The following is a 25,080-nucleotide window of genomic DNA, read 5'->3' as shown; positions in this document are numbered from 1 at the left end:
GACTGCCCTGCTGTTGGCTCGCAGCTGGACAGGCTTATTTGGCTGCTGGGCTAATTCCATCTCGGCTCAGCTGGGTCTGGACGTGCCCGCCCCTCGCCTGCCGCCGCCTCCTCCCCAAGCACCGTCCGCCTGCGGGAGGCGAGCGGCTGTCCCGCTGCCCCCGGCGCCAGCCTGCGGTGCCACGTGGAGGAGAGAGCGCGTCCGCGGGAGGGTTGGGTCCGGGGCACCCGGTTAGTGGAGCTGGGGGGCAAAACAGCCCACTCGCCTCGGCGGGAGAGGTGCCTCCTAGCCGGGGCCGGGCGTGAATATTCAGCCGGATTATCTCGTGAACCTTCTGGCTGATTAGTTTCCAATCCCACCGGCAAAGCCTCCTTCCCACCACTGGGTCCAGGGAAAAGGAGGGGGGGGAGGGGAGCATCTTCCTTCCCTCGACCCACCACCAGCTGTCCCCACCTTTTCTAGACTAAAAGGAGCAGAAGTCAAGGAATAGGGACACAAGGGACAGGTTGGACACGAAGAGGGGCTGCAGGTTGTAGGTGAGCTTGCGGGTGAGGCTTGGGACAGGGTTGAGGAGGGACACTGTGAAAGCCTGTCCCAAAGAACCAGAGGATGCCGTCTCTCTGCAACACTTAGGTACCTGGCCATGGGCAAAGGGATGGAAGAAACGGCTTCCAAAGGGCCCTTCCGGCTTCCAAAGGGCCCTTCCGGCTTCCAAAGGGCCCTTCCAGCTTCCAAGAAGCCATTGAGGAGGATGGAATCTACGCTTCCAAGATGCCCTGGAGCTAAACAAGTTCCTTAATGCAAACGAGTGGTGTTGAAGTCAAGTGTGCTATTTATGACCACTGACCTTTCAGTGTGAAGCATGTTATCTCCCCACTTTATAGGAGGAGCCTGTGGCAGTAACGGGGAGCAGACCACACAGAATGAGCTAGGGGCAGAGCAGAAGGAAAACCAGAGGTTTCAGGTCCCAATCCCGGGCTTTATTCTGCTCACTAGGAGTAATCATGACTAATGTTTATCACACAGGACTTCCTCTTCCCCGGGCACCCTTTACCCGCAGTAACTATTTAATGCCAAGAGCAATTCTGAGGCAGTTACTGCTAGTATACCCATCTTACCAATGAGGAGACTGCAGTATAAAAAAAGGTCAAGCAACTTGCCCCTAAGGGTATGCCTCGGGCCCAAAGCGGGCAGCCTGCTCCAGAGCCTGAGCTCAAAACACTGCCATTGGGCTTCTTTGTCTCCGGAACAATGGCCCCTCCCTATTTGCTTCCAGGGACCGTCTTCATGTCTTTTCAATGGGAAGACCAGTGGAAAAGTTTCCACCATAGTTCCTTTATCCATTCTCTTTCCTCTCTCCCTCCAGCACTTTTTTATCCCCTAGCCCCTGTATACTCCCTCCTCACACTCCCCCTAAAACTCTCACCTGGGGGACTGTCTCCTCCAGTCTGAGGGTGAACAAAAGAGAAAGTCCCTGGTCTTGGAAGACCTGTGGAGTGAGGGAGAGCTGTGAGACACCCCCACGACCTCTACCCGTTTCTCTTTCTGCATCCTTTTAACCCTGCCCCCCGCCTTTTTTTTTTTTTTTTTAAATCAAAACATGCCGCCTTTCTGATTCAGATCTTTTCTATACAGTGAATTGTCATATCAGTAAGTAGGAGGAGAAACTCAGGCTATGGCGGGTCAGGCAGTTGGAAAATTGACACCTTAGGCTAAAGAGACAGCCTCTTTGTTGAGTCTCAGTAGAGGCTGATGCCTCCAATAACACCTCATTCCCAGGTAGAGTGTTAGGCGATCAGTCAGGAGAGAGACAGGTAATGCCCTGCACTGGATCTGGTTTCCCACAGAGAGACCTTAGAGGCTGCTCAATGTTGGAGGCAGGGTGATGGATGGAGAGATGACAATCTTTGAATTATTGAACAGTTATATAAAACTTCTATCCATTCTTCCTTCCCTCTACCCTACTGAATTCCTCACCAAACCTATTTAACACAATCCATACCATTTGCCTATACTGTATAACCCCTTGAGGTCGGTCCCCAGAAGTAATGAACATGGTTGAGACCTCGAAATGCAGCAGTTATTGGTTCCCAGGATTGCAAGGGCTGAATCGGTAAGTAACAGGATGGGGTGGCTCTGGTGGACTGCCCTGGAGTTCTTGCGGACCTGTGAAGGCACGTGAGTTCTGAACTGGCCCTACCACCCAGAAGCTGTGTGACCTTTGGCAAGTCACTGGAGTTCTCTGAGCTGCTTTCATCTTCAGTAAAGGGGCAAGGGAGGGGCAGCAGATTAGATGATGTCTAAATCCTTTCCAGCTCCATCATCCTTTCAATGAGTTGAGTCTCTCTTGTGTTAAAAGGTTCTGGAGCCCAGGCCGGTATGGCTCAGTTGGTTGGGTGTCATCCCATGTGCACCAAGAGGTTGCTGGTTCCATTCCCTGTCAAGGTGCATGCCCAGTTTGCAGGCTCCATCCCCACTAGGGGGCATGCAGGAGGCAGCTAATTGATGTTTCTCCCTCACATCAATGTTTCTCTCCCTCTCCCTTCCTCTCTCTCTAAAATCAATAAAAACATATTTTTGTAGAAGGATCTGGAATGAAGATCAATTCTCCATCAAATTCCTATCACATGCCTAGACCTTCCCTTCATTCTCATGGGTATTCTCTCCCCAGTTAGAGTTTCCATTGTCTTGCCAGGTAAACTTTTTTCATAAATTTTAAGGAAAGATAAGCTCTCTTTGAGAGCGATAGCCCACTTAGGGATCTGGGACTGGTGAGGTTCGGTGTTGTCTGCACCTCTTTCCCTTCCACTAGGATGCCTGGAGCAGGCAGGCCTTGGCACCAGCACACAGCCTGGAAGAAGCCCAGCTCCTCACCCGCAGAACAAAGGAAATGCCCTGACGCTGATGGTAGAGACGCTTCTTCCCGTTTTTATTCCTGTCACTTCTTACATTATTATAGAGCAATTACAGTTACCCCAGGCTTTCCGGTTTATTTTTTCCTCCCAGCCCTACAAATAAGACTCACGTTCCTGTTTTCCAGATAAGGAAACTAAGTCTGAGAACTGCTAAGGAGCTTAGGTGAAGCCACACAGGAGAAGAAGGGCCTTCTGTGCAGCCCAGGCCTGTCCCCAAGTCTGGGGCTCATGGACCATGGCTGACCTGTGTGGATGGGACCATGTTCTTGTACCTGCCAGCACCCCATCTGCAGTTCCTCAGTCCCAGCACCTCTCCCTCCCTCAGGGGCCACACAAGGGACACAAGAACTTAGCTAAGGGCCCAGAGAAACCCTTGCACACCTGGCCAAACCACTTCTCCATAACATCAGCCATGCTGGCGATAGCCACGTCTGTCTCAGCAGGAGCTTGGCTCCAGGGCCCACCTTTCTGCTCTACTCAGAGCCCCCGTTTCAGAGACTGGAGAACCAAGTGCTCCTGAGCAAATCCCTTTTACTTCAAGCCACTGGGCTGAGTTTCTGAGAAGGCCCGCCCCACACCTGCCCCACACTCTCCTCCCCCCTGTGCTCTGCATGGAGGCCAAGGCCTCACTCTTTCCCAGGCTGGCACTGCCTCCCACAGACCCTGCAGCTGGCGTATTTTCAGGTGGAGCTGGGCTTTCTCCTTCAGAACCAGTCTCTGAACCCACCCAGCCTACAGTTGTCATCTGTCCCTGGAAGACACAGTGAGCCATCACATCAGCCGTTTGCAAGGTGAGAGACTGGCCTTTATTGTGGGCCCAGGAGGGCACGAAAACAGAGCATACAAAGGCCTGAGCAGCACTCGGGCCCATCAGGGCAGGGCAGGGCAGGGCAGGGCAGGGCAGGGGGCAGCGAGTGGCCTCAGCAGTGGCCTCACTTGCTGCACTTCCTGGGGGAGCACCTGCACTGCATGGCGTTCAGGACCTCATGGTAGACGATGGAGCCGTTGGTGCAGCGCAGGGGCACCTGCATGGGCTCCGTCCGCGTCGGGGAGCAGCAGGAGCACTGGTCTTGCACGTCCTCTGTCTCGATGGAGTACAGGGCTTTGCTGGCACATTTACCCTGCAGCGGGCAGAGAGGGGCAGGGCATCGTGATGGTGGAGAGGCCTGGGGTGCACGGGACTCTGAGGGAGCCTGCTTCTCTCGCCTGCCCTCCTCCAAGCACAAGCACAGCAGGTGTGGCCTCCCCCGGAAACCCAGGACAGCAAGGCAATCTCAGGGAAGTCGGAAATGTCCCCTGTCCTTATGGTACCACCATGCCCAGATTCCTCTAGTTGCCGTTTCTATGCATGTTTGATGCACCTTCAGGAAACACAGCCCCCACCCCACCCCCACCCCCGCTTCCAGAAACGCCTCTCTGTTCTCTTTGAAGGACTTCTTGCATCCTTCCTCAGTATTTTTTTTCTTCTGGGGTCAAAAGTTCCCAGTTGCTTGAATAAAACATTTGCTTTAACATAAAATGCTTCCAGTTCTTTTCACTTCTCCTCCCTGGGAACTTTCCAGATCCTTCTGAAATGTAACTAAGAGGCTATCCCCAAACAAGGAGACTCCCCTCCCCACTTAGGCCTCACTGAAGCCGGGGACCCTTACCTGGCAGTAATGAATGTCCACTTGTTCTTCGGACTTACAGTTTCCCACTTTGACGTACTGCAGCCTCGCGGTGATATTTTTGCAGTCGGGCTCTTCGCCTAAAGGACAAGTGAGAGGTGGGACCCGGGCCTGGCTGGGGTCCTGTAAAACACTCTCTAGCCCAGGTCCCTCACGGGCCTGGAAAACTGTAACCAAATCACCAAGCCAGCCATGGGGAGGGGAGTTATGTCATCCTGGTTCACCCGGTCCTGCATATTCAGAGATGTAGTTATTGCCGAGTTTAACTTACTTAATGGTATAATTTTAATTGCAGGGGGAGCCTAGAGTCACTGTGTTTTGGTGATATGGATGGATGAGACTTGTTTTTTATATAATTGAAGATTCTAAAAACGAAAATGACTGCAGCAATCCTCTTATGCTTGTAATAGTATCCAGGAGCTAATGGGCAATGAAGTAGCCAATAAACATAGTTAATATCCATCCCTGCCTTTGGGTTAAGAGGAAAGGCCAGTGTCATGGCCACATACCAGCACTCACGGCCTCTGTGGGGACCGAGAAAACCATAGGAGCCCTTGTGGAGCCCTCTCTTTAGGAATAGCCACCTGAAGGTCACTGGCATGGGCTTCTTTACATAACGGTGTTAGTGACATTCCGATCGGAGCGCTACCTGACCATGGAGAATTCTAAGATTTAATGGCAGCTCACCATTCCCCATCTGAACACTGGGAATTCTCCATTCTTGGATGGTCCTAATCTAAATCAACCCTAACTACATATTAGCCTGCCTTCCAACTTCCAAATAATTTCATTTTCAAGTGAAAGCCTGCCAACTACATTAAGAGGATGAATAAGGAAAACTTATTTAGGCCAACATACTATATTCTTTCTCTGTAGATTTAAATCCCTGAGCCTGACTTACTTTCCTCATGAAGGGTCTTAGCCTCCTGAACACACGAACCTACAAAGGCCCTTTATTGCTAGTTTTACAGATAAGTCTCTTTTTGTTGTTGCTGTTGTTAATCTTCACCCAAGGATATTTTTTCCATTGATTTTTAGAGAGAATAGAAGGAAGGGGGGTGGGGAGAGACACACAGACAGACAAACAGACAGACATTGATTTGTTGCCTCCTGCACTTGCACTCTAATTGAGGCCAGGGATCAAACCCGCAACCTAAGTATGTGCCCTTGACCAGGAATCAAACCCATGACCCTCTAGTGCAAGGGCCAGCACTCTAACCACTGAGCCACACCAGGCAGGGCACAGATAACAGTCTCTTGACCAAATTCCTTGTGCAGTGCGCCTGGAGGGAGTTCATCTCCTCTGGTGGTTTCCTGGCTTCACTTTCTTAAACCATTCAGACAGGAATCATATAACGAGATGCTTTTGGGCTGTGTTTCCTCAGTCTGCAAATTGGTTAGAGCAATTACAGGGGTTGTCAGAGTAAACCATTAAGAAAAGAATAAATGATTGCATGCTGAAGGTATTCAGGTTTTTACTCTTCCTTTCTCTACCCAAAAATGAACATGGGCCTATGAACCCAAAACAGAACAAAACAAAACTTAAAAAATATTAGGCCAAGCAAGTAATTCTCTGAAGTAATTCTATCTTCAGAGAATGTAGTATTAACACTGGGATTCTGAAAGTTATCTGCACTTGTGAGCAGCTTATAAGTCATGGAGAGGACTCTGTTCTCTGCAGCCCCACAGCACACAGTAGGTCTAATGCTAGCCAGAGGTGGCTTCCCTTCCTCTCTGAGATAGCTGTGTGACACTCACTGAATAGATGTGTACTGAGTGTCTGCTCTGTCAAGATCATGGATCAACGGTGCCTGTCTTCAAGGAGCTCTGGCTGGAGAGAAAGATATTCTCTGATGGTAGGACTATAAGCAGCCCAAGACTCTATGAGGGGAAAGCCAGGGTAAGAGGCTGGAGACACTGAGGAGTTTGGAGGAAAGAGGAATAAGACTGATTCACAGGCATTTGAAAGGGGATTCGAGCAGGGGGCAGTCTAAGAACATTCAGGGAGGAGAGGCAATTCCCTGTAGGACCGAACATAATGACTGGCCCGTGATCAAGAAATATCTTTCTGGAATAAAGCTTACTCCAAAGAACAGTCCCTGGACTTGGTCTGATGGGTTTCAAGGGACAAGCTATTGGTAATATACTTACATGTGTCACAGCAGGTGCCTGGAATTTTCAAGATTTTCCCCTTAAGGAAATAGCAAAGTCCCAGATTAGTCACAAATAGTACATAGTGGTCAGCTTTCAGGTCACTTCCCAGGCCAATTCCTGGACTCATGACCCTGAGTTTAAGTCCCCAGATGTAAACTGTGCTTTCCCACCACTAACGTGAGAAGAATGACCACCCTACCTGACCAGGCTGAAACAGTTTTGATTATTCTGAGTTCTCTCCCAATTGAGTCATTAGGATCAACGTTCTCAGGGAAGATTGGAAATCAGTTTGCTTCCTCACCTCCCATTCAAGGATCACACATTCAGTCTCCCCCAAGGGAAAGGTATTTTTGAAAGCATCTTACAGTGCAGAGAGTTTTGTCTGTGCACCAGGATTGATATTATAATTTAATTGATTCTTATACTAGGTCAGAGATCTCCCTTCAACACTGGGAAATCACATCAGAACTGGACTGTATGCTGCTCAGAAGGACTCGGTTCTTAGAGTCAGAGATAGGGACAGTCAAGAGAAAAGCAGGGCCCGAGCTCTGACTACTCACTCCCTGGGCCAGACATCTGTGTTCATCAAAGGGGGCGCAGCCTGTGACCCTCTTCTCCCAGATGTACTCTCCTCTCTCATTGACCTTGCAGAAGTGACTGTCACAGCCATCCTGGAACATCTCATCGCGCTGAAACCAAAGAAGGCAAATTTGAAGATAGTGTTTGGTTACAAAGCCACTTCAAACCACGACCTTGAGTCCATGGAGTTTTTGAAACAATTTGGAAGACTGTGTAATAAGAAGACGACAGTATCTATAAAGTCTCCACACCCAGAATATACAAGAAAGGTGGCGCCCTTTTACAACTTATTAATTATGAATAGGGCCACATAAATGTAGAGAATCCCCAAACTCTTCTGATCACTTAAAAGTTTAAAGAATTAAGACTTAGGAGGGTAAACTGGCTAATCAATAACTGAACTAGAGATGAACTGATCATCACCTCCCAAACCCACCAGTTAATTCTGGCTTTCATAGGTCAGAGTTTATTGCACCCTGATTGCCTTTCCAGTCTCATAGACATCAGGCTAGAAAAACTTCTTAAATTTCAACCAACTTCAAATCATGGGCCATACGCCAACTTGTCAAGAAGAGTGACAAAGTAACTAAATCAGAGAGACAATTTTTTGTCTTCTGTAAGTTATCTATCTTTTCTTTACAAAATCAGAAAGAAGTCAATATTGACTCAAACTTAGTCCCTTTCTTGAAGAAAAGATTCCAAAATAGGAACCAGATGGTAATATGAGGGAAACACTTGCGTTCAATTGGCTCCCACCTTCAGTGTCATGACTTGTCCTCCCCTTAGCTGAATGGTGCACGCCACAGGCAGACATCTCCAGCAGCATTCACCTTGGATCTTCTCTTCCTTGTAACCCTGTATCCAGGAGTAAAAGAAGCCTTAGTTCACCTCCCCACAACATCCCAGTTACAACTAGGCTAACTTTGCCAGCTTCTCGTCTCTCCTTGAGTTCAGAAAGTCAACATCCAGTTCTAACTAACCGTTGTCAGGTCTCAATCCCCTGGATAACATTTCTTCCCTCCATCGATGTATACCTCGCTCAGGTTCTAGCAGTGAAACCTATGAAATTAGACCTCTTTCCTGAGCTCCAGACTTTTAAGTGCACTTGTTTACTTGTGCACTTATTGTCATCTTAAGACTTATATCCAAAAACTTGATTTTTGCCCCAAATCCCATCCCTGTTCAATCTTACCTATCTCAGTAAATACTTTCATTACCCAATTTCTCAAACTAGAAATCTGGGAGTCACCTTTGATTTCTCCCTTTTTTTTTTTTTTTGCCCCCTACTCATCACCATATCTTCCCAAAAATGCATCTCAGGCTCTTCTGCTTGTCAAGACCAGTGTCTTCTGTCATCGCCTGGTCTAAACAATCATCATTGACCACTGGACTGTGATAATAGTCTTAATTTGTCTTCCTATCTTTGTTCTTGCCCCCCTACTATAGGTCTCCACACATTTGCTAGAATGACTTTCTTAAAATATAAGTCTAGTCATGTTACTCCTCTGCTTAAAAACCCTCAATGGAGTTCTGGTTCTAGTAATGGCAGAGTAGCTTTTATTGGACTGACTCTCTTGCAGATGACAACTTAAATTATTGACAAAATATTTAAAGCAATTTTTTAAAGACACTGGATGGCCAAAACCAGAGTAAACCATAGGTTATTTGATCCTTGAAAGAGGGAACCATAATAGACCATAAAGAATCATGTTTAAATGGCTTTTCCCAGGAGGCAGTCTGCATGGCACTGGACAGCTGTAACTTGAGCAGAAAACTGAAGTTGTATTTGTCTGAGGAGTTAGAGGACAGAGTTTGAAACCCCTAGAATAGCTGAAAACTAAAGGGAAAACACTCGAAAGAGGAAGTCAAAAAGGAGAAGCCCCACCCACCACCACCACCACCAATCTGCATATAAATTCCCTTCAAGTCCTTGGTTAAGCCCTGAATTATATATATACAGAGAATCCTAAGAGGAGTCCAGGAACAAAACAACAGGTGGAAACTTAAAGAGCTGAGCAGAAATTTCAGCTCCCACACAGCACAGAGAAGCCAGTGTTTGCGGTCTGAATCCCACCAAGATGAAGGGACTAGTTAAACACCTCAGGTTTCCATTGAAATTTCAAAAGAGCCAGGCCTTAGGATTAAGAACTATGTTTCAGAACTAAGACATATATTATAAGAACTATGTCACCCTTGGACCAAGAGAAATATTGAAAGAGACCCTCCTTAATGTAGTTTAAAATCTAGCCTTCTTTAGTTCAAAGTGAGCCACCAATAATCTAAGTTAGAAACAAACTTATAACTCATCAGAGGAAATGGCAGAATTAAGAGTCTCTTCAACCTATCTCCCAGCAATGTCTAACACATAGTAAAACATTTCATGCAAAGGAATGGGGTAAAAATGATCCACACTCAAGAGAAAAATTACTCAATAGAAACAGGCACACAAATGACCTTGATAATGCAATCAGCAAACAGAAACTTTAAAATAACTATTATAAATATGTTAAAGAGTCTAGAGAAAAAATGGATATAATGGGGAAAAGAGCTGGGGAATTTCACGAACAACCTGGAAACTTTTTTTTAAAAAAAGGCAACACTAGAACTAGAAACATGGTAACCTAGTAAAAAAAACTCACTGGATTGGATTAACTGCAGAAAAGAAAGGATCAGTGAATTTTAAAACTGATCCACAGAAATTGTCCAAACTAAAGCACAGGAAGGAAAAAAGATTGGAAAAAATATATAGAAGCTCGATAACCAGTAGAACAGTACCAAGTGGTCTAATATACATGTAATTAGAGTTCCAGAAAGGTAGTAGAGAGGAAATGAAACAAAAAAATTACATAATGGCTGAATTTTCCCCCAATTTGATCAAAAAAATCAATTCACAAATCCAGGAATCTCCATAAATTCAAAGTAAGAAAAATATAGAGAAAACTACTCAGGCTCTGTCAGGTGTGGCTCAGTGGTTAGATCATCAGCCTGCACACCAGAGGGTTGTAGGTTCAATTTCTTGGTCAAGGGCATGTACCTGGGTTGCAGGTCCTATCCCTGCTCTCAGTTGGGGCACATGTGGGAAGCAACCAATAGATGTGACTGTCACATTGATGTCCCCCTCTGCCCCCACCCCTCCCTTCCACTTTCTCTAGAATCAATAGGGGAAAAAATCCTCACTCCTCGGATGAGGAAGGAAGGAAGGAGGGAGGGAGGGAGGGAAGGAGGGAGGGAGGGAGGGAGGGAGGGAGGGAGGGAGGGAGGGAGGGAGCCTACTCAGAAGCATATACTCAAACTTGTGGAATCCAAAGATAAAGAAAAGCTGTTAAAAGCAGCCTGTACGAAGGGTGTAGAGGGGATACACACAGGAAAATAACCATAAAAATGGCAACTAACTTGTCATCAGAAATAATACAAGGCAGAAGACAATGGAACAAAATATTAAAAGTGATAAAATAAAAAACTTTCTACCTAGAATCCTATATTCATTAAATGAAGGCAAAATAAAGACATTTCAGATCAATGAAATCTGAGAAATGTAATGCCATTGGGCTCACACTAAAGGAAATGCTAAAAAAAAAAAAAAAAAAAGTTCTTTTTCAAGCTAAAGGGAAATTACTTAACATGGAATTTCAGATATACGGGAAGGAAGAGCACTGAAAATTATAAATATGTAGGTAAATATAAAATGTCATTTTTAGTTATTTTCTTAAATTCTATAAAAGACAATTTACTGTTTGCAGCAAAATAATAACAATTTATCTCTTATATAGAAGTAAACCATGTGACAACTATAACACAAAGTACAGGTAAAAGAGTACCTTATACATGAAATGACATATTATTAAGTCAAGGTAGGCTGTGATAAGTGAAGGATGCATATTGTAGTCTCTAGAATAGTCACTATTATCTCTACAGAAAAATACTTTCTATTTTCACTTGTGATTTCTTCTTTGATTCATGGATTATTTAAAAGTATTTCATTTAAATTGCAAATATGGGGGGTATTTATATTACCTTGTTTTTACTGATTTCAGTTTAATTGTGGTCATAGGATACACTCTATATGATTTCAAATTCTTGACAGTTAACATTTTTATGGTGCAGAATTTGGTCAAGATAGGTAAAAATTCCCTGTGTGTTTGAGAAAATGTGTGTTCTACAGTTTTAGAGTGTAGTGGTCTCTCATTTTCAACTAGGTCAAGTTAGTTCACATAGTTTTCCAAATCTTCTATGCCCTTGTTGATTTTTCCCCTACTTGATCAACCAGTCACTGAGAGAAAAAGCATTAAAATTACCAACTAAAATTGTGGGTAAGCTTATTTGTCCCTCCAGTTCTGTCAATTTTTGCTTCGTGTATTAGAAGTTCTGTTATTTGATGCACACACAATTAGGATTCTTGTGTTTTCTTAGTGAATCTACTCTTTTATCATTATGAAATTACCTTCTTTGTTTTTGGTAATATTCCTCATCTTAAAGTCTATTTTTATTTTTATTTATTTATTTTTTTTGTATTTATTACACCCATCCTAGCTTTCTTATTCCTAGTATTTGCCTGGAAGATTTTTTTCCATCTTTTTATTTTCAACCTGTCTATCTTTTTAAATTGGAAGTGCATCTCTTGTAAACAGCATACTAGTTGGGTCTTGCTTTTTTATCCAAATCTGACAATCTCCATTTTTAATTGGGATTTTGTTTTGCCCATTTACATTTAGTGTAATTATCCATATGGCTAGGTTTAAATCTACCATTTTGCTATTCATCTGTCATCTTCACTGCTTCTTGTTCTATTAATTCTTTTCTGTCTTCTTCTGGTTTAACCAACTTTTTGTTTTTTATTTTACCTCCTCTAATAGCCTTTTAGCTATATTTCTTCATGTTACTATTTTAGTGGCTAAACAGGTTTATACATTTATCAAACTTCAACAAACTATATGTTTAATATCTGTGTGGTTTATTGTAGGTAAGTTATATACCTCATTAAAAAATAAATTTTACAAAAATTTTAAAAATAAGAACTTCTATGGCTTCCCATTGTACTTAGAACAAAATCCAATCTCCTTAGCACATCCTGCAAGGCCTGACATCAGTCTTCCCTCATTTTCTGTCCTTATCTTATACCACCATCCTCTTGCTCTTGCCAACCCAACCCCATGTGTCTTCTAGGACCACGAACATGGCCACCTCCTTCTCACTTGAGGGCCTTTGTGGATGCTGGTCGTCTACCTGGAATATTCTTCCCACACTTTGTATAAAGAGCCTTTCCTCATCATTTAGTAATCATTTTAAATATTTCTCAGAGAGGTCTTACACACACACACATACACACACCTTATAACACTTAACACAATTATCACTTGCTGTTCAATTTTTTTGTTCTCCATGAGAGACATGCAAACTTCAAACTATGTCTATGCTGTTTGTTCTTATCTGCCCAGCACCTGACTTAGCAGACACTCCTCCATTCTCTGAGGAGGTAAGTTCAGCTAGGCACCCTAGACGGAGGCTTGGAGTGAGAGTCCTTCATTTATATCTGCTTTGGGAAAAGTGGCAGCTTCTGAACAACATGATTTCCCAGTCTTGCAAAAATGCCCCCAAATTTGGGAGACAACATAGGATAACCAACTTTTTATTTTGCAAAGTAAAAGTATTTTAAACAATGTTAATAAAATAAAAACCAAAAAGCTACCGTCAGCTGTCTCATCATTGCATTAAAATTGATGCTCTTTTAAACTCTCCCCACCACTCAAAAAAAAACAAAAAAGCATAATCTCAATTTTTTTAAGAATAAATTTAGTTAAGTGGGAAACCAATTACATTGTCATTCTTTTTTTCATTTTGCCACATTTAGTAGTCACCGCTTAGACATCCCTCCATTGGGGCCCTGGGGTTTCTCTAACTTGAATCTCTAGCAGATCTATTTGGAGCCCCCAACAGAGGACCTGGGCCTCTCCCCACCACTCCCTTTTCATTTCATGGGCTGAATGCTCTGAACCAGCAGGAAAAGTTAGGCATGGGTAAGCTTGCTCAGAAATGAATTTAAACAATTTGCCGCTCCTGAATCACCTCTGGACTCGGTGCATCTTCAGGGAGCAGACCAGGGAGAAAGCTGGTGAGGACAGAGCTCAGCACAAACCAGGGCAACCACACTCTGCCGGGAAGGGTGCTGCGGGAGTTTGAGGCCCCCCGGTCGTCGTTCACTGGTGAGTGTTAAACTGTGTTGTCAAAAATGCACAGTTCCTGGAAGGTGTAAGACAGAAGTCAAGGGAAGGGGAAGAAAGAGGTGGAATAAACATTTTGAGTGCATGTGAGTGGTTCCAGCCAGGCGAGGAAGTAAACTAGTGCGAATGTCAGGCAGGATCTCACGGGGGCTTGGATCTGGGTTAGGAGGTCCCCTCTCTCAGTGAGCCCAGGGAGGGGAACTGGACAGTCCTTACAGGAGAAGTGAGGGGGGAGGGCAAATTGGAGGAGGGGGCTGCAAAGCGGAGGGACAGGGGCCGTGGGGGCAAAATCCACACACCAGAAAGGCAGAGGGCAGCTAAGCCAAGACTAAGGAAAAAGAGAGGGTGTTATGGGAGAAGAAAGAACAGGAGGAAGAAGGAGAAGGGATACGGGGTGACAGGGGAGGGGCAGTGAGTTTAGAGCTGCGGTGGGAGTTGGGGAAGAGGGGCGGAAGGAGGAGAGGGAGTACTGCAGAACCCGCTTAAAGGAGTAAACTGTTTTGTCTGCTGCCCTGGAAGTGGAAAACACAGCTGCACCAGGCAACAGGCCTTGTTTGAGCCCTGCTGTCCATTTCTAAGCCTTGCTTCTGCCAATCTGTTCCTCATTCTGCCTCCTGGAAGGTCCTCTCGTCTACATTGAACCCCTTGCTCAAGGCCAGCTCATGGTGATGCCCCCTGGGATGTTTTCTCAGCGCCCCTGTCAGGGTGACCTCCCTTCCTCCTGCTTTTCCTGAGAGTCCATCTGCCAAGCTTGATGTCTACCACCCACCAGCACAAACTTCTTCTGATGTCCTTTTGGGTGTGAGCATTGTCTCCCCTGGGAGGAAACGAAGGACTCACCTCTCTGCTGACACCAACACTTCAGTCTGATGGAGGCAGTTCAAGCAGAACTACCTAGGCTTAATTAACTCAGCTCCTCACACCCTAGGCTTAATTAACTCAGCTCCTCACACCCGCGGGAGGCCTCCCAGAGGCCTTTTACTGCAGAGGAGCGTAGGAAGGCCAGTTAAGGATGCTGAGCTAGAATGGGGCCAACTGAGGCCAGTTTCAGCGCAGGTTAGGGTTTACCTAGAAGGAGGGCTAACCTACGGGTTTCAAGAGGGAGCAGGTGAGTACACTGCCCTGGGGATACATCAGAATATTGGAGGAATAGTACACAAACCAAAGGGTCATGTACTTAAAAAATATTTAGAACCTCTATCTAGAATGGATTCTAAAGCTGGATTTCTATGAACGCAAAGGAGGTTACCGTGCCACCTCTGATCACCAGATGGCGCTGTTAGAGCTCGCAAGCCTGCCCTCTAGAAAGCCTGCCTCGCCCCGCAGGACAGCGTTGGTGTGGACCTCGGGCTGCGCTGATGGTAGTTCAGTGGGAATCCAAGGTCAAAGGGAAGCCACAGACTCCAGACAGCAGTATTTCATTCCGTATTCAAGCCCAGTTCTATTCCAGGGGGTCGTTATACACACACACACACACACACACACACACACCCTAAAACATCAACTATGATTTTTTAAAATAGCAAAAACACGTACTAATAGAGGCAGGAATGTTCTCTTTAAACCATTATATCAGAAATAGCTGTGTCTGCTCCACATAAATTTTATTAAGCCCCTATTCTGAGCATGACACTATTCCAAGTGCCATGAAGAACACAGATGCAGAGCACTCTCTGTCCTCAAGAACATATAAAGCACCCATAGGAGTGTCCCTCGCCCCTGTCCCTAACCTCTCCCGATGTCCCCTACCCTCTGTGCTGCTCCTCTCAGGGAGGTCTCCCCTTACGAAGGTCTCCTCCCCAGACTCAGCCCCAGACCCCTCCCGCTGCCTCGCGAAGCTGAAGAGAGAAGCCTTCCCTTCACACCCTCTGAAGGAGCCGTTACTGCATCCTGCGCATCTGGCTCACAAGAAACTCCTCTGGCCCAGCGCAGTCTCTAAAACAGCAGGAGCCCAGGCACAGCAGGCGGTTTGAGGAGGAAGCCAAGGCATCCTCCGGAGCGTTAGGTCCACTCTGTGATGTGGGGCTAAGAGTCATAATGAAAACAATAAAATGCTGGTTGTCATCTCCCAAACCAGAAATGATGATTTTACTCAGAATCCACCCTCAGGAGGGATTTAGAGCATAGTCATCATGACCTCGTACAAACACGGGGAAATATTTTAAACCACCTAAACTTCCAATAATAAAAGTGTAGATTGCAGTACATATTTTCCAAAGAATATTGTGTTAAACCTTGCACGTAGTAGGTATCTAATAAATATCTGTTGACTAGTTAATCTTTAATATTTTCCAAGATGACCTGTGATGATTTTTAAGATGTTGTGTGAAAATAAATACAGAACTGTAAATATGGCATCACAAGCCTTTAAAATATTGTGTTTATTTTAAATGCACAAGAAGAAAATGTTGAAATCTATAAAACTAAATTGTAATCTCTGAGAGATGAAATGTGAGTGGGTGATGTGGGCTCTCCATGACAGTTGTCAAATATTGTCCACAATCAGAAAATTAATGAAAGCCTTATTTTAAAACCTCAGTGAGGTCCTATGGCTTGGGCCCACAAGCATTCAGTCCATCCATCCCCTAGGTCCTCACCAACACTCTCTTACCAGGGGGCAGGCCTCACAGGTGGTCTTCCTGCACTCCAGCTTGAATCCAGAGATGATCCCCGCCTGGGCGGTGCAGTGGCAAGTCGTGCACACATCAATCATCAGACTCGTCCCAGGCTGGAACCAGAGGCACACGGTCAGGCTGCCCAGCACCCCGAGCCCCTGACTTCCCCACCCTCCTCAGCCCCATAAACTGTCTGCCTTACCAGTGGGGGCCCGGCCTCCCATCGCTGCCCTGAGCCATCACCCTGACCCTCTTAGTGTCTCCAGGGACCCACTCCCTTCCCTGCCTTCCCACCACAAGTGTGGCAATGGCAAGAGTGAGGGCTTTCATGACACAGAGGGAGCCAGGGCAGCGGGAGTGGGTTGAAAGGTGCCCAATGACTTTGGAGAACTTCTCTGTACACAGAAGAAATGCTCACAGGCCTGGAGTAGGGCCTGGAGGTGAGTGCAGGTCAGGGGGCTCAGGCCCTAGAGAGTTAGGAAGACCTCCCAGGCTGGGCTCCAGGATGCTGGGAAGTCTTGGAGGCAATGAAAGTGCACTGGGGGTAGGTCTCCCGGGTTTCTTTCATTTCCACATTAGAATGACTGGGTGGCCCCCCTCCTGTCCCTGCCCCACCAACTCGCCCTGAAGAAGGCGGTAGCAGCTCACCCCAATGATGGTGCCGTTGAGAATGCAGGCTTCCACGGGCTCTGGGGGAGAGAGAAGTGCAGGCGTGAGAGGGCGGAAGACACCCTGGCCACCCCCACCCCACGCTGCACGTGGCTGACCCTTCAGGGCCTCCTCCTCTAGTCTGGGCCTCTCTCCTACATCCGCTGGCCCCCTCCCCACTCTACCTCCAGGTGCTATGGGTCCTACTGCCAGAGCGACGGTGGCCTCACTTCTCCCAGGCCTGGCAAGGAGAGGCAGGCTGCCTGTCTCCCACCACCCAGCCCTCAGTGAGAAGACCCCTGAGCATCCTGGAGGGCATGGCGCTTGTTTAAGTGATTCACACGTAAGGGGTGAGTGGGAGAATGTCTGGGTTTATGAAGAATGAAATTCCACTCTGGAAACTTTAAGTCACAAGATAAAAATCACACAAAGAACTCAGAGCAGGTGCTGGAGAGCTGCTGGTTGCTGTTGCTGTTTGTTTGGTGGCGGGGTTGGGGGTGGAAGTTGGAATACCTTCCCAGGCAGAGGCAGTACAGTGAATAATCCCAAAGGTGGCCTCTGGAGTCAGAGGGGCGTAGGGTCCAACCCCAGCTCTACAGCTCACTTACTCACATGAGCAGCAGAAGTAGGAACAGTCCCCACCTCACGGGCTTGTAGTGACCGTGGCATGAGATAGTGGTATAAGCCATCATTGGACACAGTGGTGACCTTCAGGAAATGGTTATATTTCTCTCATCTTAATTGCTTGGTCACAAAAGCATTAAGAACAGATGGGAAGGTTTTGATCCTGCCCATTTCCCTGAGTCACTACAAAGGCAAAGAATTCAGGAGCCCTCGTGGAAACACAGGCTCAAAGGTGGGCCCTGGACAGCAAGCCTTACCACAGCGACAAGTGGGGCAGCACTCTGACGTCTCACAGCTCAGCTGGAAGCCTGTGGGGCAGGCGGGAACATCCAGCTGGGGGCAGGAGACATTCCTCTGCTGCACAAAGACCTCCTCCTTCACTCGGACACACTCGTTGATGAGGCAGGGGTTCCCCGGAGAAGGCCAGTGAGAGCCAACCTGTAGTTAAAACACAGGAGTTGGGAAAGGCTGGGGCCAAAGTCCCAACGGGAGTTCACTGCTCCTTCAGGGAACTGGTTTGGGCCCTAGAGGCATGCCCTGGCTTAGCATCTAAGTCCCACCCACAGGGTAAGGCCCACAGAGGGAATGAACGGGGCTCATCTCAGGTCCTTCAGTGGGTCTGGGTCAAAGTCGCCTGACCAAGATCCTGGCTCAGAGACCTGTGTTCTCCCACAGACACAATCTTCGCCACCTGAGTAAGCACCTTAGGGAAGCTCGGGATGCTCCCTGCTCCCCTCAACATTGGCTGTGAGCTGAGCTCAGAGACTCTAGGACTGGGAAGCAACAGCACAGGTTGGCACAGAGGAAATGAGGAATGAACCTCAACCCATGGCCAGCCTGGAGATGCTTCCCACTCGTACAGGGAGGCAGCAAGAGACTGGGATGCTGGTGTCTGAGCCCTGCAGCCCTGCTGTCTGTCCCTGAGCTTCTAGGGCTGTTCATGGGTGGCCTGACCCCATGAGTTGGCTCCAGGAGCAAAAAGCATTGACCATGTCCAGAGCCTGGCTCAGAAAAGTCACTGTGAAGGTCCTGCCTGGAAGGTGTGTCACACAAGCGCTGCCTGTGTGCACCAGCTTCCAGATGCATCAAGGTGCACACCCCCACCGCCCGCCTCAGGCCCCCACCTGCTTCGCTCAGCTCCTGCTCACTTTTTTCTCTTTGCAGGTGAGGAGCAGAAAATGCCAGACCCTTGCTGTCACTCTCTTTACCCCAACTTCTGACTCACCCTGACCAGACCTTCCTGCTGCAGGTCTGGCCCCAAGCTCCAGACCTCCCCCTTCTGATTATTACCTGCTGAGCTTTGGCCATGGGATACACTGAGAAGGACCCATCCCCACCGACCCCCGCTGGTCACTGACATGTTCCCATCCGCAGCGGCAGAGCCGTCACTGACACCCACATCTTGTAGGTTAGATGCAGAACTGAACTGGGGAAGAGAAACTCAGGTCCCCTTCGTTTTATCGTCACTAATGTGAGTCTGAAGGGAGATGTGGGATGGGGGTGGGGGAGGGAGGCGGGCACACTAAGCCCCAAAGAGGCCCGCTGTCTGCGCCACCAGGCGGAGCAGCCTCTAACCTGAGCCGGACCCTGTCCTGGGGGGGAGGGATGAAACCTGCCTGATTCTAGGATGCGTGAGAAGCTGAACAAATACAAGGTGGAAAGGAGGGACACAGGGCAGGGAAAGCCACGGGAAGCTCAGATCAGAAGGAGGGGTGGAAACCAGGAGGGAAAATCAACGCGTCATTCTGTTGTCACTGAGGATGAGCGAAGCAAAGGACTCGGTAGGAGATGGGCAGGCTCAGGGCAGGATGTTAAGCCTTTGGGTCTTACTGGAAGGACACAGAGGGGAAGGCCCCCAGGTGTGCCTCACACTCTTCCAGCACCTGCCTCCTGAGGTTCCAGAGCTTAGAACTCCCCACTTCGCCCTCATGAATCAGAAAGAAATTTGCTACTGTCCTGACATCTGGACTAAAATCCCCCAGGAGGGAATCCTCTGTGTTTCAGAAAACGCTTGATTAGCACCCAAAGTGAGAGCCTGAGCTGCTTTAAGAGAGGGACTGGCTGGGGTGGGGTGCGAGGCAGGAGAAGACAAGGGTGGGGAGATGGGGGACTGCCACCATGGCAAGATGCTAGAGCCAGGGTTGCAGAAATAGCTCTGGGGTTTGGGAACAGAACAGTGCTTGCTTCTCTGGGGATAGAAATGTCTTCAGTGGAACTCAGTGAAGAGGTCAGAGGACCTGCCAGGGTCGATGTGGGACCGAATAGCACTTGCAGCCTCTGGGTTCAGTGGGGCGGCAGGCCCATGACACACGCAGGGTAGGGAGGCCATCCGTACGCCAACCACTCAGGGAAGCAGGACTTCAGATTCACAGGTAGATGGGAGAGCATAAATCCCCCGGGAGTTCACAGAACTTTTAGGGAGGGAATTGGGCTTCTCCCAAAGTCAATGAAATGGGAAGTCGGAGGCAATCTCAACCAGTTCCTGCGGGCGAGGTAAACCCAGCTGACATCTGGGTAACACCAACAGCCGATTAATCCCCTGCAGGGGAAGCCAAGGGCAGGGGATGTGCTTTGATTTTACAGGTGAACCAAGGCCAGCACTAAGCCACAAAATGGACAACCCATCCTGAGGCCCCGACCTACATCCTTCCAGTACGACTGGGAGTCCCCTCGTGGTGAGCCAACCACCACCTCGCAGGCAGATGGCAGGCACCTTCCACAGCACTCGCCTTCATGGAGGACCAAACTGAAGCCCTGGAAAAACACAAGGAACAGAGTGAGGTCAGGCCAGCAGCAGACCCAGGTGTGCTTATCTGCTCCACAGATGCGCTGAGCCCTGGGGCTTCGCAGAGGCAGCTGGACTGAATGTTTGCATCTCTGTCATTCACCAACTTCAGAGTCATGCTAAGAGTGGCTGGGAAGCATTGACCATTGAGTCACTAAGTGAGTGACTCAGTTTCACCAGCTGCAAAGACATAACCGTGCCCTCTGAAAGCAAGATCCAGTTCGAAGAGTACTAAACACAGTCCAGAGTTCACTCAGCCACAGCTACCTGACCTGAAATTTGTCATGGCCAAATCTAGGGCACATCAATGACTTAGGGGAGAGTATTCAAGATGCCTGGGATCTATTCTCTGCTCTAACAGAGCCAACTACGTATATAAGATGAGCACCTTGATCCCAAGGCCTCTCACCAATGTGCCAAGTTGGGTTTCCCCAGGTAGTTACTTGACGTAGTTTCTAGGCACAGTGAGATGAGAGAGCAACAGAGGCTAACCTTCCCCAGAATGCCTGCCGGGGAGCCCAGCATCCTGGAAGTTTGCCAGCCTGTCTTGCCTCTTGGAGGTCCTCCAATCTGGCCAAAGCTTTAGGAATTTGGGTTGAAACTCTCCACTGAAAACTCTGAAGTAATGTACAAGGAATAGGCAAAACGCTGACATATGTAGTTGTCCCAACCACCCAAGGGACAGACCCTAGGACTAGGCTTTATCTTGAAGCTCTGTCCCTAAAAGAGAAGAGACACTTGTAGCTGTTCAGGGTGGGTGAAGAGGCCAAGCCTGCTCTGCACACTCACTCGCAAGGCCAAGTCAGATGATGCACACAACACTGATGTCAGTCTAGCTGGTGCCTCTCTCTGGGGGAACACAAGCACTCCAGAGACTTGGCTCAACGTCATACTATCTCCATGGGACCTACTTATATCCTGAGCCATGTCACAGAGGTGCCCAGTGAGCTGTCCCCAGTCTTTTATCATCTGAGATTCTAATCATTTATTGTGCATCTATGACGTACTAGGTACTTTGGAGAAGCCAACAAATTGGGATGATACAATCTAGACACTCTCCATTATAAGGCAGAATATACAGCTGCCATAAAAGACTCAGGGAGCACAAAAGAGAGTCATGGATACCTTCAGGGACCCAGTGTCACTCTTGTGTGCCTCCCTAAGAGTGCCGAGTGACTTGGATTGGTGTATTCATCCTGTCTTTTGCTGCTTCCCAATATGGGGAGATACACTATTGATACTATGGATGACTACAAGGACAGACACCTTGCTCCCAAAAGCCCACCAACTTCTCACACTCAGATCCTCCTAGCCATGCTTCCAAATTTCTTGGCTGCCATCTCTCTAAGATCCCCCTTCACCTTCAGCATTCCCATTTTCCTGCTGTACAACCAGGGTTTTCCAATATTTTTATTTCTCTTTCTTCTTGCATACCCCTCCAAATCCTCTACCATATATCTGTTCAAAATATACATCTCACACCCTTCTCCTTACTCTCTTCTCCAACCTGTTTTCATTGGTTTCCCAATTAAGAATGGAAATAAGCAGGTCTAATGTCCACCCAATCAGAAGACAGATGCCAATAAAAAATAAATTCCTTATGTTTAGTAGTACAATCCTTTAAATATGGTTGCCACTGCTGAAACAGTGGCAAGGGGCACGGAGCACTGGTCCCTTGACTCTTCGCTGGATCAGACTGGCCCTTAAATTGCTAGTGTTGCCAGTGTACTGGCCTCACAGAAGGGGCCGTGGGCTAGGAGTCAAGACAATCCAGGCCTACTGGCTTCAAATGAGCTGTAGCACTGTGGCCAACTTCGTTCCCTGTGCAGGTCCTCTGCTTTTTATCTGATAAGTGGGAAGAACAGCCTTGCATCTTCTTTCTGGAGGAGAATCGCGAGGATGAATAAAACATAATGCATTATGTCGAGCTCCTTGAACACAGTTCCCAATGCCATGATTTAGTCTGATTCTGGGGTCTAAAGTGGGGAATCAGGTGGTCATAGGCCTTCAAAAAAATCTCTAAAGTTTATACAAAGGAGGGGGGTTCCTCTTGCCGTCAACATAGAAGCAAGGCCATAGGCATGTAGGCACACCTATAACTTTCTTCAGGAAGCCAGCAATGCCCTTTATACAATTTCCCTGACATGAACAGTAGAGAACAATGGAGGTGGCTGGGGAAAGTGTATTTCTGCAGACTGTGGCTTCAGAAAGAAAGAATTAGAGGGTGATGGTGGTAATGTTTTTATTGTTTGTGTGTTTTTGTTTCTTATTTTTGTCACAACCTAGACAACAAATAAATTTGAGTAAGGGAGCCCCAATGTCTCTGGAGTCAGACCAGAGCTGATACTACCCTCTTTGAAGAATGAAGTCTGAAACCATCACAGTTCACTGAAGCTCCCACCTCAACTCTGGATGGAAGACATCATCCAGACCAAAGCTCAGCCTCCCACATCCCTTCAGCTCTGACTAAACTGTAAAACCTCCTTTTCCTCCCTAAAAGGGGTGACATTCAGCCTTTAAGACACATCACTCAATTCCCTAGAGCAATCATATGGTTAAGAGTTCTAGAAATGTTGTCTCCTCCACTCATTCACCTGACCTCTGTACCCATTTTCTTTTTGAAATTGACTCTAGCCCTGGTCAGTGTAGCTAAGTGGTTAGAGCGCCAGCCTGCACACTGAAGGGTCTTGAGTTCATTTTCAGGTCAAGGGCAGGTACCTGGCTTGCAGGTTCAATCCCTGGCTCCCGGTGGGGCGCCTGCAGGAGGCAACCAATCAATGTGTCTCTCTCACATCAATGTTTTTCTCTCTCCCTTCTCTCTTTCTCTCTCTACCCTCCCCCCCCTTCCCACCCTCTCTGAAAATCAATGGAAAAAATATCCTTGGATAAGTAGTAAAAAAAATTTCCTCCAGCACCACAGCCTCTAGATAGACAAGTTTCTACCATATGACCTGCACCCTCCCCAACAGCTGACTGTACCAGACTAGGGACTGGACAGAGGATCCAAACCATGGGATGAGCTGAGCCCATCAATTTTCTTCCTGAAAAGTCAATCTATTGAACACAAAGACTGAACAAGTCATACTGGACAGGGATGACCCTGGATCTGAAAAGTCATATTGAGTTGAAGCCAGATTCAATAAAGCCATGTGCAAATAAAATTTTGAGAAAGCAAAACTTCCTTCCAGAGGAAGTTGCCCTGCAATGAGGAACTGGAGCAGATGGGCAGAGAGAAGCAGAGATGGGGGCTAGTGGGACAAATGGAGAGAAATACTGTATGACCACTTATATGTCCTGTACTTCTTTCCTGAGAGTTTTATTTTAGCTAGCTTGAGTAGATTCTGCTCTTTGCAATCAAAACTCCTTACTGAAACAAAATTTATTGGGTGCCAATTTTATAAAAATGACCTCTAAATGGTACTCTCTTTACTTGATAGTAAGTTATTCCCATTGCCTCCCATCGATGTGGGAGGAGATGGAGACCAACAGGTTTCTAAAACTTAGCACTCCCACAAGACACACCTGGATACCATAGCATCATCCTCTCTCAAAGTTACTTAGCAACTCCACTCCTCCTCAGTACATCATTGCAGGTAGAGCAGTAGATGAGCTGAATGGACTCCCTATTTCTGGATTTACTCATAGGCTCTCCCTCCATTCCATCATCAAACCATACATTCCCAAAACAGCACCAATAGCACTGTCTTCTCTGCTGTTAACATTTACAAAAGCAACCACTGATTTTTTTTTTATCATAATCTACTGATAATACTTTAGTAATAATAATAGTAGCATTAAACCAGCAAGTAAAATTTGACCCCCAATTCTCCCTGTACAGCATTGCTTAATTTTTCTAAGGCCTTATTAACCTTAAATGTGCAAGAATAGAGTCCCCTAGAATACAGAGAAACCTTAGGGGTAGGCCACAATGACAAGAATTTAAAGCTGAACTAGGGAACAGTAATCATATTTTTTCTGTACCTCAAATTATAAACACAGTCTGAAAAATCACAATCTATGTGGCAACACTATAGGACATTAAAACTGGGACAATCTCAGAAAATTCAGAACATACATTTGTTCTAGGGATAGCCTAAGGTGACGTTTGAAGAGGGAAAAGATAGGAGGGAAATCAAGTCCTCTTTTCTAGCATTTAGTTCACATCTCTGCTCAAACCAACTCCATAGCTGTGGACTCAAGATCATACAATAGACCAGTCCATTAGCCAAGGACTGAATCACAGAAGGATGACGTTGCAGTACTTTCTTCATGCTTCTTTCTTTTCCCCATCCCCATCCTCCTCCTTCCCCCTCATCCTGGTCTTGAACCAGAGTTTACTAAAGGGATTGTTTGGTTTCTTGCCTCCTCCTAGGATCCCCTACCCTACTTCCATACCCTAATTGCTCCACACAGTGCCTAGCCTCTCTGTGTTCCTTACCAGCTGGCAGCTTTCTTCACAGGGCTTCTGAGAGCACTGGGCCACACGCAGGCCCATCACAGCATCCTCCATGTCGGTGCAGGTACACACGTCACAGCCCTCCTCCCAGAACTGACCAATAGGGTAGACAGTGCCTCGATGGACACACACCTGTAGATACAATGTTTCTGTGAGTGAACTCAATCCGTTCATTTAAACAAGAGGCTAGAAAGCATCCGCTATGTGTTGAAGTTGCTCGAGGTTGCTCTAAGAATAAAGCAATAAATAAAATCAACATGGTCTCTGCCCACATGCAGGGATGCTTTATAAAGTAGATTGTAATAAGCATGAAATCTAGACCTGCTCCTGCTCCTCCAGAACCTGGGCACTTAGAAATCTTGAGCCAGTCCGGCCAGGTGTGGCTCAGCGGTTGAGCATCGACCTAGGATCCAGGCGAT

The 25,080-nt window shown here is 47.0% G+C and overlaps 1 protein-coding gene across 1 annotated transcript in view; it reads right to left on the bottom strand.

Moving 5' to 3' along the window:
- Positions 1–3,694: 3,694 nt before the first annotated feature.
- VWF (von Willebrand factor) overlaps positions 3,695–25,080 on the bottom strand; it is a 120,304-nt gene continuing 98,918 nt past the window's right edge. Inside the window, exons 43-52 of the mRNA XM_081127063.1 lie at positions 24,644–24,793; positions 20,064–20,174; positions 17,678–17,858; positions 16,797–16,837; positions 16,145–16,261; positions 8,072–8,170; positions 7,297–7,425; positions 6,734–6,773; positions 4,565–4,662; positions 3,695–4,036 (exon numbers count right to left, since the gene is read on the bottom strand). Of these exons, the coding sequence (XP_080983189.1) occupies positions 3,848–4,036; positions 4,565–4,662; positions 6,734–6,773; positions 7,297–7,425; positions 8,072–8,170; positions 16,145–16,261; positions 16,797–16,837; positions 17,678–17,858; positions 20,064–20,174; positions 24,644–24,793 (1,155 nt within the window). The 3' untranslated portion in view covers positions 3,695–3,847. The remainder of the gene's footprint in view (positions 4,037–4,564; positions 4,663–6,733; positions 6,774–7,296; positions 7,426–8,071; positions 8,171–16,144; positions 16,262–16,796; positions 16,838–17,677; positions 17,859–20,063; positions 20,175–24,643; positions 24,794–25,080) is intronic.

Source organism: Miniopterus schreibersii, assembly GCF_964146895.1.
Source record: "Miniopterus schreibersii genome assembly, chromosome: 2".
NCBI lineage: Eukaryota > Metazoa > Chordata > Mammalia > Chiroptera > Miniopteridae > Miniopterus > Miniopterus schreibersii.
The sequence above is the reverse complement of the archived record's forward strand: the minus strand, read 5'-3'. Positions and strand labels throughout refer to the sequence as shown.